Source organism: Astatotilapia calliptera, chromosome 22 (assembly GCF_900246225.1).
Source record: "Astatotilapia calliptera chromosome 22, fAstCal1.2, whole genome shotgun sequence".
NCBI lineage: Eukaryota > Metazoa > Chordata > Actinopteri > Cichliformes > Cichlidae > Astatotilapia > Astatotilapia calliptera.
The window spans coordinates 14,435,823-14,447,950 of record NC_039322.1 but is presented as its reverse complement, the minus strand read 5'-3'; the positions used below and the strand labels follow the sequence as shown (position 1 = coordinate 14,447,950).

The 12,128-nt window shown below is 39.7% G+C and overlaps 1 protein-coding gene across 2 annotated transcripts in view; it reads right to left on the bottom strand.

Moving 5' to 3' along the window:
* Nucleotides 1-12,128, bottom strand: part of csmd3b (CUB and Sushi multiple domains 3b) — a 403,942-nt gene that overhangs the window by 53,654 nt on the left and 338,160 nt on the right. For both annotated transcript variants that reach the window (XM_026157423.1, XM_026157424.1), the window contains 12 exons: nt 10,582-10,700; nt 10,306-10,381; nt 10,084-10,200; nt 6,800-6,913; nt 6,615-6,710; nt 6,132-6,335; nt 5,684-5,808; nt 5,041-5,137; nt 1,514-1,618; nt 1,318-1,436; nt 769-838; nt 90-206 (listed from right to left, as the gene is read on the bottom strand). In XM_026157423.1, the coding sequence (XP_026013208.1) occupies nt 90-206; nt 769-838; nt 1,318-1,436; nt 1,514-1,618; nt 5,041-5,137; nt 5,684-5,808; nt 6,132-6,335; nt 6,615-6,710; nt 6,800-6,913; nt 10,084-10,200; nt 10,306-10,381; nt 10,582-10,700 (1,359 nt within the window). The remainder of the gene's footprint in view (nt 1-89; nt 207-768; nt 839-1,317; nt 1,437-1,513; nt 1,619-5,040; nt 5,138-5,683; nt 5,809-6,131; nt 6,336-6,614; nt 6,711-6,799; nt 6,914-10,083; nt 10,201-10,305; nt 10,382-10,581; nt 10,701-12,128) is intronic.

The window sequence follows — 12,128 nt, the reverse complement described above, 5'->3', positions numbered from 1 at the left end:
GTGCTACAGACAGAGAAAACAGATTCTCACACAAACTCAAAGAAAACACTTGTTTTAAACTCTACTCAAAAGTTGACAGTGTTTCTTACCAAAGCCGACAGGTAAGTTCACCATCCATGTGCAGTCTAATCCACTGGGGTAGTTGCCGGGGTAACCAGGACTTAGAATCACTCCACTTACATCTGTCATAGACCCACCACAATGGGCTATACACCCAAACACACACATAAATAACACAGAAAGAAGGAAAAAAGGAAAAGAGTGTTTCAGCGTTGAAAGCAACACATCAAAAGCAGGAGGCTGACCTCACAGGAGGAAGCAAACATGCTTCTCTTTTCAAAAGACACCGCTACTGACTCGAGATTTTATATCTATAACCTGATATTTTGCAAGTTTAAATAAAAAGTTGACTTTAATTAATGCACACGCTAAACATGTTAGCGTTGTTTGAGCTGAAATGTGTCCAGGGCTTGTTTGTGCAGACTTTGCCTCTGTGCATGTTGACGCTTTGGTTCGCTCTGCATGTTTATGGCAGGGTCTGATTTAGCTTTGGGTCAGTAGTATTCTGCACAGAATACCAAATAATCAGCTCATCACAGGAGAGTAAATTGATCAAACAGCTTATTTCCCAGAGAGCCAGTGAAGGCGGTGGAGGCTGATTGCATCATTTCTGCAGCACTGAAGTTTTGCATGTTTCCCAGCACATCCAGGCTTGAATGCATATGTGTATGTGTGTGTGGATGGGTGTAATGTTGAGGAAACACCTACCGATACACAGCGGTACAGGATAGTTCCATCTCCTAACAGGTCCGGGCATACAGGTTATATGGGCATTGCCCTAAAATGATAAAAGCAACCACAATCTTTTCTTAGAAACGACTAAAGAAATCCCTGCCAGTGACTGCACTGATTTAAACATGCTGTTTTACATTTTTTCCATTAATCACTGTGCATTTACATTAATAGTACAGATCTGTATATTAAGCAGAACTTGACAGAATACTGTACAAAAATTGGGCAGACCACACCAGAGACATGCATTATTCAGGAGTTATGCAAACCACATCAGAGTTGTATGTTTAGCAAGAGCTGTGTAAACCACTTGAGAGTGGGGTTTCCTTTTGACTCTTTTAAATAATTTTTGGTTTATGCAGCCAGTGGATAAAAAGAATGAATGGTGGCAAAGCTGAACATGCTTTTACATTAAAAAACCTAGATATCTGGAAATCAGTTTGCATTAAACAACTAGCAGTATTTGTGATTTATGTTCATCTGCCACTTAATATGAAAAGAAGGACCAACGTGTGGATTTTTTACCTGAAGAGAGTATCCTTGTTCGCACGAAAATTGCACAACATCCCCCACCATGAACCTGTCTCCTTGTCTAATTCCATAGTTTGGAGTCTGAGGTTCTGGACATGACTCCAGACCAATAGCTAATAAGAAAAAATAACATGATTATTTGGAAATACTGCATGCCTCTGATAAAAATGCTTTAAAGATATAGATGTACCTGTATATTCCAGGTGAAATCCAGCAGCTGAGACACTAATATCAGAGCTGAAGCTGAGATAGAGGTTGTTAGATGTACTATTCAGGAGAGGGGGGATAGTAGTGCCTGAAAGCAGGGAGAAAAGGAGAAGAGGAACAGAGGGCCATGATCACATTTTTTTCCTCATTTTTCAACTAAGGCCTTTAAAGCACATGATCTTAGTTATCTGACAGCAAAGGAGACAACAAAGGCCTCCCAAACCTACATTTTTACTTTTTTTTGTTAGTGAAGTGCTCTCGAAGGAGGGAGAAGGGAATTACTTTTATTTGAGACATCTGTTTTATTTGAAACCACTTTTCAAATGTTGGTTTGACCTACTTAGCGTGGCAGGGGAGAGTACAAAGTTAAAAAAGAAAATGGGGATGCAATACTGAAGCAAAGCTGGCACAGCACGTCAGTATAATCACGACCCTTCAAAATAACGTATTAGATGATCTTTTATGCAAAGGAATATGAGCATACTCCAGTCTCCTTATTAGCAGAAATGCCATTTATTTTTCTTGGCATGCTTCAAGATGCAACAGTGGTAACAACATTTCCTGATATAAGCTACTTGTGGATTTATATTTCGCAATCACCACTTCAGAATAAAAAAAGGCTCGATTTGCATTGTGTTGTGCTCGCTGGCAGGTGTGCCAGAAACAGAGACAGATCAGCAGTGAAACGGGTCAGTAGATGTTATTGGTTGCCTGTTGTGAGGGAAAATAATTAGCACATTGCTGAATAGTCTGCAGCCCCCCTGTTGTTGTTTTTACATTATCATTCATTATCATGACGGAAAATAAAAAGTGCTTTTTCCCCATAATAATAATTCCTGATTGATGCCAAAATAATTAACTGCATTGATTTAACTATCGCAGTTATTTGAGGATGGATGACAGTATTAATTAAGAGTTGTAATTAACCCTAATAAAAAAAAGATCCATCTCTTCCCTACAAAGATTTATTCATTAATTATATTTTTACATGAAATCCAGATAGAATAATGTTATTCTAATTGTGTTCCATATAATCTCTAAACTAGCTTACTATAAAGATGTCAAGTCCTCTCATAGATTATTTAATACAACTAGGAGGTACCCAGATGACTTTGCTTCCCTAAAAGCAGTATAGGTTTCCTGAGGAGATTATGACTTCTCCTTTGGGCAGTGGTCTGAATTATATGAAAAAGTAAATCTGGAATACAGGTTAAATCCAAACTGAACAGACATTTTGGTTGGACATGAGGTGCTGGGAAATTGTAGGGAATTTCCATTTTATGGCTTAGTCACACTAGAGTGAAAATAGGACAGCAACCTTCTTGCAGGTACGAAAAACTGGTACTTGCCCAGGGATTGCACTGAAAATGCATTTCTTTGCACTTGCAAGTGGTTCCTTCAAAGAATCGTCACCCAGAGTTTGAGAATGTTGCATCCAAAACTTGGTGGCCACTTCTGATTGCAAGGTGATTGCACAGGTCATCTGGTGGAGCGCAACCTGTGTGGTCTGACTCAGATGCCATTTATCTGTTTGTTACAGAAGTCTCAACTCAGCTGCTGACTGGTTGTATTCTGCTTATGTTCCTATATAAATGTCACTCTGGATTTAATCATTGTTATTCTTAATCTCTGGCTCTCCTCCACACCCTAACTTTGTCTTGTCTTCCTCCCCTCACCTCTAACCAGTGCGCCTCCCTGAGCTTGGCTATTCCAAAGGTTTCTTCCAGTTAAAAGGGAGTTTTTCCTTCCCACTCTCAGCAAAGCACTTTATTATTGAAGGGTCTTTACCTTAAAACATGCCTTGAGAAAACTGTTGTTGTGATTTGGTGCTATATAAGTAAATATAAATTGAAATGAACTGAATAAAATGCGGGTTGTTGTGCACCTGTGTCATTCTGCAGTTAAATCGCTGTCCTCCAGCAACTGCGTCACTATTTGTGGGGCAATTTCTGAATTTCTGTTTTGAAACTATGAGGTTCTGTCAGGACCCTGAATGTAAGCAGTGACTGGGAATTTTTTTTTTAACGCAGGATGTCTGCGAATAACTTACACAGCTTATTGCTTTCTTGTCTTTCTGTCCATTTTGACACAACTGACAGCAAGTGTTCGCAGAGCTGGTCCCCGTGTTTAAAGCAGCCATTTTAAAAGCAACAAGATCGCAAGTTCATTGGACACGGTTACAATAATTTGACGTTTTGCAGTCTCTAGCCACAGTTTCCTCTGGTATGCATGTAGCATGAGGCAATGTAGAGCAGCTGCATTGGACCCGCTTACTGTTTCAGGTAATTATATGGCAGGTACAAGTGAAAATCAACAGTTTTGTATAAAACACAAATACTGAGAGCAATAAGTTTGTAAATCCTCCTCAGAACTGAGGAAAAGGGAATTTTCCCATTGAACTTCTTGTGTGATTTCCTTCCTCTTTGCAGCTAAAAGAAGCCACCCAAACACATGAGATATCAATGGAAAGCCCAGCGTGCCCTCTATTTAGCACATCAGGACTTAGTAGCAGCTTAAATAAGTCAAAAGATATAGACCAAAAACAAATATCCAACACAGAGGAGTTCTGCAAGCCCCAAAAACAGATTTATGACTCACATAACACTGTTGCTTTTCACTGAAGCAGAAAAACAAATATCATCATTTAGACAAGATAAGAAAATCATTAGTGCAGAAAAGTTATCTTAAAGGTTTCGCTAACAACACAGTGCAGTAAATTTAGGGACCAATAACAAATATGAATAATTCCACTAATACTGAGTTTGACAGATCATCTTTACTCCTAACGGGAAATTTGGCTGTAAGAGGATCAATTAGTTTTGCAAAAGATATTTTTTACATATCTTTCAAAGGAGATTTTTGACACAGGCCTTACTGGGTATGTAACTCAGCTCCTGCTGAGACGCTAAATGCATCCAGCTTAACTCAAATTGCAGGAAGCCACATGAGCAGATTTCACATTTTATTTATTTAACTGTCAAGACTGGCTGTGATCAGCCTAAAATACAATCCACTTCTTATTGTTTAGTTATCAGTGGAATGAAAAGCTTCCTGAAATTATCTGAAGCATTTGATAAACAGCATAACAATCTCTAATTGAAAACTCAATTGCTTGGTATCAGACTTACTTCCATAAGAGCAGTATAAACCTTAATATATAATGCCTTAGTAATCATTTCCCAGCCCACTATAGATCTTCAATGATGCAAAACTGGGAATCAGAAATAGGTTGTTTGATGGTTACTGGTGTACTGTGCTAGAAAATGCAGTATTGTTATCCACTAAATATATACAAATTCAATAAATCTCACACAAGATGGACTGCACTCCTTTTAGACTAAATAGCGTAACTGTGGGCTCTCGTGCATGTACCTTGTACATTATTGTAATCTTAAATTCCCATATTTTCTTCGAGTATGTCACTTCTAGTGCATTTAATATTGAACTATTCCCAGCACTATAGAGTTCTACTTGAGTAACACCATAAAAAAATGATGGAAAAAAGTTTACCAGAGTAGCTTCCCAGTCTTGGTGCATGGTTGTCAGCACCGTCGTAAAAATCCAAAGAGTCCCAGTTATGCTCAGTGGCAAAACTCACGACTTGTATCTGGAGAGAGAGAAAAAAAGAAAACACAAGTGATTCTTAGATTTTTTTTGTCTGTCTTTAGTAAAATTCCCCAGATTGCTATGAAACTGCATTTGGTACAATGTTCAACAGTTTATTAAGCTTAAATTGACAGAATTAAAACCCACACATACTGTTTTTAATCTAAATGTTTCACAAAACAATCTATTGAGACGGAGCAGCTTCAAAAACAATTATCATTCTACTTTTAAATCAAAGGCTGGAAGGAAAGGAATCAAAGGGATATACAAACACTTTGAGGTGCCTGTCGTTTCAAGGGACTGCACCTTGTGTAAAAGGCATCTTTGCCTTTGTATTTGTCCGTGATAGCAGTTTAGCTTACATGCAATCAGGCCTTATCTTTCATGATTAGATCCTATCTAGTTATCTCTGGATGGCCCCTCTCTCAGAAACCATCCATCCATTCATCCTTCTAATAATATCTTATCTTCCCTGAGATCCTGCCTGCTCAGCTTTTAAGCCAATGATACATAGGTCAGCCAGGAAGCAGCATGTGACAGTTACTACCTGTATTCCAGCTCCTTCTGGGACAGAGACCTTCCAAACACAATTCTGGTTGTTGTCATATGGCTCTGGGTAGCCAGGCGACAGGATAGTCCCGCGGCGAGAGGTCAATACGCCCCCACAGGGAACTGGGAGAGAGAGGAGTGAGTGCACAGAGCATAGTAGAGGAGAAAGGAGAGAAAAAAACCAGAGGTTAAACAACACTTTGTAGACAAATTACAGGAAAGCAAGACAAAGTGAGCCATTCCAACCATGCCCTTAACAGAAAGAGATACCAAAGAGCCTATCTGGATAACATATGACTAGAGTGCATATGGATTGCAGTTGTTTGTATTTGTTTTAAATTGTTTTTCAGTTATGAGCGTCTACTGTGCAATCATGCTGATACTGCATTCAGAAATAGATAAACAAACTCTTCTGTCCTGTGTCTGATTTTCAGATTCATATTTACCTATACATGTTGGCAAAGTGTCATTCCATTGCGCCAGGTTGTCCGGTACACTCTCACAGCGAATGGCAGTAGAGCCATGCAATGTGTAACCGGGGTTGCACTCAAATTGCACCAAGGCGCCGACTGCAAAGTCATTACCAAGACGTTTCCCGAAGCGTGGCTCGGGGACTGAACTGCACTGGGTGGAGCTAGTCCGGGGTACAGCTAAAGGAGAAAAAAAAGAAAGTGCCCCAGTGAATAAACTGAAGTGTATCACTGTCACTGCATATGGGAAACATGTTTAAAATTTCAAATTAAAATTTTCTTTAAATAAATGTAACAAAGGGCGAGAAAACGCATACTCAAGATGATGTGTACAATCAAAATGTTCTGTTTAACTGAAAAAGTAGCAAACAATGCAGTAATGCATGGTAATAAATGCATAGTAATAAAAAAAATGCTCATCATTATAATAGAAATGGCAATAATAATATCAATAATGACCTTGGTAGACAAAATGAAATCCCTTAGCGGTTTCTGGTCCAACTGTGGTGAACTTTATTGTAATCTGGTTTCCTGAACTCAGAGGGAGAGATTCACCTAGAGATGAAGTGGAAGCAACAACACGTTATGAGGCTGAGTGACTGTCATCTGTTCAACTATCCACAATTAAAATCAACCATCCTTACCAGAGTGTGACCCAGAGAGAGAAGACAGGAGCGTGTTTTGTTGAGTGGGTCCGTCATAGATCTCCACCACGTCATTAAGAGACGTCTGGAACAACACAAACTGGCCGAAGAGAACTGGAGGTAAAAATGGGGGAGAAAAGAGAGAAAGAGATGAATTAACTGCAACTGAATGGCAGCAACTTATTATTCCATGCCACTGTCTGCTGCTGACCTTCCAATGATAAAATTAACCTGTAATACCTAATTTAAATGTTATTAAGCTGCAGTGTCACCTTCTATTTGAGGCCAACTATTGGTATAAAATTATATAACACTTATTAGTCAAAACGCTACCTTGCCTTCATCATGCTGTAGTCAACACCACCACCCCGCCACCCACACCCTTCTCCTCATCAATTGGCAACAGTGTATCAGTGTTGTCAGCTAGCGGGAGATGCTAATCTTGCAAAGACCGACTTGGATTTGGTAACGTGCGCTAGCAGAGCAAGACGCTTTTCTGTCCTTTCTTCTGTATTGCAAGTTTGAGTGAAAGCCATATAACAAAGGCAGTAACCTGTCAACTCTGAAGTGCCACTCACACACTGAAACTGATCCAATCACGTTTCCTTGCGAAGAACACCTGCAGGGACTTGGCAATTAATGACATGCTACCGCTGGAAGACAGATGTGTAGGAAAGGAGGAAGGAAATACACCCAATACTTCCATACAGTAACAAAAGATTAAATTTCAGAGTGCAGCTGTACGGGCAGGTAGCATTAGACAGTCCCGGAGGTATTTTCTCAAACAGGTACAATTTGCTCTGTCTCGAATGATCACTGTACCATCAAACCAATCATTAGTAACCTGAAGATGTAAATTGGTAGGTGTAGTTTTATTGTTTGAAGCACATGTCCTATCTAAAAAAAAGTCCTCTGGGATAAATTACACCGATCTGGAGCTTTCTCTTCCACTCACTGCACACATGCACATATATATCACCTCCACACCCCGCCTTGCTCTCACTTTGGCCCCAAAGGCTGAGGTGTTAAGGATTAAATCTGAACATTGCCAAGGATATGCTGGTATAAGAAGGTCACTGGTCAATTTATACAAGGCTGCCTCTCTCTGAGGATCTCTTTTAAGGTTTCAGTCACATTTTGCGGAAACATAGCTCTGGCTCACCCATGATCCTCTGTGCTTTCGTGAAAATTCTCATGTTGTTTTATTGACAAGCAAAGCAGGATGGAAACGATGGATTTTCAGTCGCCACCGAATTTTTCCCACAGTCAAAAAGGGGATTAAAACAAATCATTAAGAAAGCGTTTAGCTTTATATGGTAAACTACCCTCTTATTGTCATGTTTTATTGGCATGTCATGGTTTCTGCCTGCCTGCAGACATCACTGCCCACTATGTAAGGATTTTTAGGAAATCAGAGCGATTAGTTTCCCTCATTCCTTGCTGTGATATTGACATACTGCACAGCAGGCGGAGGAGTTCACACCTGAAACTGTTTCAAAATACACTACACATTCGTCAACATTTGCACACAGATTCATGAATTTATAAAGTATGATGGTACACAGGGAATAGCTAACACACCTCAGCGGTACTAATAAAAAAGCCCACACAAAGTCACAGACATTCACAGACACAAAGGAATTAATGATCACAGCAGTGTTGTCCTTTGCTATGTTAACCTCATCGCTCTCTGTTAGAGAAACGCCTCTGCATGTAAAATCATATAGACCCTAGAGATCGGGTCAGCCATCTAGTTCTTAGAGTCCACCAAAGTCTGAACTGATCCACTGAATTTAAAATCAGGTGATTTTAAATGTTTGACTGTTCATTTGAAAGGTCTCTTTACTTCCTAACATCAGTTGGAGAGAAAACTGGGCGCTGATCCCTGTGGAGCTCCCGTGCCTACTGATGAGTTGCCTGAGTGGGTGTCCTCTGCCACGTAATCATCCAACAGGAGGTATAGCATCTCCAACGGGACATATGCCCAGGGTTTTCCCTACGTGCTGGTAAAACTGAAAGAGGCATTTGCACGAAGGGAGAAACCTCATTGACCATTAACCAGCCGAGTTTTTTTCGATTCCTACATCTCTGATCGCCTGACAGTTCAAACAGCAGGACTGCTGCAACCTCCAGCCTGGACCATTCAATTGCTGTAATTAAAAACAAGATATTTTACACAAGAATGACAGCTGCTTAAAAATTATGGGCAGTGCTGCAACTTAACAAAACAATCTGTCTTTTCACTCTGTGTGGGAGTTTTGGGAAGGCTCTCTCTGTGTGTCTTATACAACACGCAGACCAACCAAATGTTAGCTCCTCTCACTCAGAATTTCTACATGGAGGTGAAAATCCAAAAGCGCAAATATAATGAGACATCAACCATCCATGGCCTTAGGGAGAGCTGAGATTTATTCATAACACCACCAGGGCATAATTGGACATAACCCACCAATTACTGATTGTTTATTAAAGCTTAATTCACATTCAATGAGCAAATAGTTCTAATAATCAGTCAACAATGTTGTTCATTTATGATGTTGTAACTGATATTGTAGGCACAAATATAAGTTGTCCATCTCCACATTGATGGCATTCTTAGTTCGACAACACAAATCTAACTTGGTGTCCACTTGCAGGCTCTCTCCAGAGCTGTTAAATACAGTGATGCTCCACTCACACGTGTAGATTAGAGTCGCACTAGAATACATTAAAATGCAATTCTGTATTCAGCTTGAATTTTGAGTGATATGAATATACCAAAATATTCCAGACAAAACTCCTAACAGCTGTGGCAAAAATAAGGAATTATTTACAGGTTATTTTCCAGCAGAAGCCTTTTACCCCCCCCCCCCCCCCCCTAATGATCACCCTCTCAGCACAGCCTCACTGTAACATGAAGAAGCTGCTATAATATTCATATCCTTATTTATGTCTGGCTTTGAGACCACCACTCAAATGTGGCAGTCTCATCTCTAAATGTCACTACAATTATGAAACTCAGGCCTAGAGACAAATTAATGGCTAGAAAGCACATTTTTTATCACTTGTAATATAACTGATGTTTCTGCGTGTTTTCAAAACACTGAGGAAGCTTTTCAGAGGGCGCCACAAGATTCCCGCAATAAATCTGAAAAGATTTAATGCTGCTCTTTTTTTTCAGCGTAAAAAAAAAAAGCAATACAATAATTATTTGAAAAGAAACTTGTGGCCACATGTTTAACTTTCAAAGCTGAACACAGCTGCATGTCTGTACTACGATGTACTGCATAGGTTGTTGAGCTCACCAAACTCTCTTGGTACGGATATAGAGTAGATGCAGGTCTGTCCGGAGGTGTAGTTTCTCGGGAAATTTGGAGATAAAACAGTCCCTTCTGATCCTGTAGAACGACTTCCGCACGGGGCTGGAGATTCAGACGTGTGCACAAACAGATAGCAGTGACAATGAATTCCATACAAGTAAATTCTACTTAAATAGAGTGAGTGACATATATGGTTTTTTTTTTTACCTTGACAGCTAGGTAATGCCCTGTTCCATCCAGGTCTGCCATCATCACCCATACTGCATGTCAGAGTAGAATAACCCTGTAAACAGACAAAAAGGAAAATGTAAGAAAACCAGTCCACGTAACTAATTAACCAGCCAACCAACACCGTTTAAAAATTTCTACCCGCCCAGCCATTCAACAAACCAATGAACAATCCATCCAGCAACCTAAGAAACAGCTACTCAAATCCCCAAATCCCAAATTCAGTCAACCCCTCAGTCATCCAAGTGGCTGTACCTGCAGTACATATCCTGCTTCACAGTAGAAGGTGACCGTCGAGCCCAGCTTATAATCAGATCCCAGCCTGGTCCCATTCAGAACCACACCTGGGTCGAAACAAGATTCCCTCAGCTTGGCTAGATGGAGTAAAGAAAAAACAAGTGTGAGTTAGAGAGAACATGAGGCAAAGGAAAAGTGACAGGCACACATGAATAATAGGGCAAATTAATAATAACTAAGTCTCTTGCAATAATCAAATGAGGCAGGCATTCCGTTGGCCTTTGTAACAGTCTGTTTGACTTAGCTGTCTTTGCCAAGATGGAGCAAGAACGATAACTTCATCCCCCGGCTTTTGTGTGCTACATGAACCTTGTAAATTATGGCCTTGGCCCCCCTCCCAAAAGATTAGTGGCCACCAGCATCAACTTAAGACTTAATTTCTCAGTCCATGCAAAGTCAGTGTTGACTCTTTTGTGCAAATGAATCAAACTCACACCTCCTTGACAGACTATTTCAACAGACACTGATTCAACGGGCACTTTATGCAGAGAGCAATAATTCTCTTTCATCCTGAATTTAGCATGGTACACATGTATATACACCAACGTGTGAGTGGTCTTAGTGTGAGGTAAAAGAAAATATTGTTGTTATATTCTGCTGAAATTGTGTCATCATGAGTTTCTATTATGTTTACTGTGGAAATCTTGAAGTAATTTCCCAAATGGCTTTCTTTAAGAAAAACACAAATGACAGAAAACAACATCAAGCAGAGGTGATTTAAAGATTCGAAATTATTTTTCAACAATCAATGGCTATAAAAAAAACCTTGCGGTTGAAATGTTTCAACTTTCCTTGTTTGTATCCTTAAAACAGAAAAGAACATAATAACTTAAGACTGACTCTCATGTAGTGGCCATATATATATAGTGATATATAGTTAGGTAAATGTACTGTAGTGTGCCACTTCCATTTTTGTATATTTTTCTATGAAAATTGGATATTGGTGCATGAAAACATGGAAACACGGTTTGTACGATTCTAACAAGCTTGAAAGTCAAATTTTGACGTGACCCCAACTATTCTTCAACACAGCCCCGGATCTCGTAGGGAAGCTTTTGTCACGGTCCTGGGTCTTATGACCCAGTGTTTTGAGTTTTAGTTCATTTTGATGTTTATAGTTTATGTTAAGCCCTTCAGGTTTTCTAAGTTCATTTGTTACCATGCCTAGGTGATTTTAGTTCTTATTAATTCCCCCTCGTGTTTCCAACCCATGTTAAGTCTCCCCTGCTCTTCATGTGTTTCATGTCTGTGTCTTACGTTGTCAAGTTCTGGTTGTCATATCTGCGTTTCATTATGTTTCCTGTTTTATTTTGGAAGGAGTCGTGTGTTCTTGGTTCTTTGTATTTAGCTTCACTGCTCCTGTCATTAGGTTCATGTTAGTCAGCTGTTTCCTCATGTGTCTCCACTTCCCCTGATCACCTCATGTGTGTATTTAAGTCCTCTGTTTTTGCATGTCATTTGTCAGGTCGTCTGCTCATCCATACCCTCACTTCAGCATTCTATGT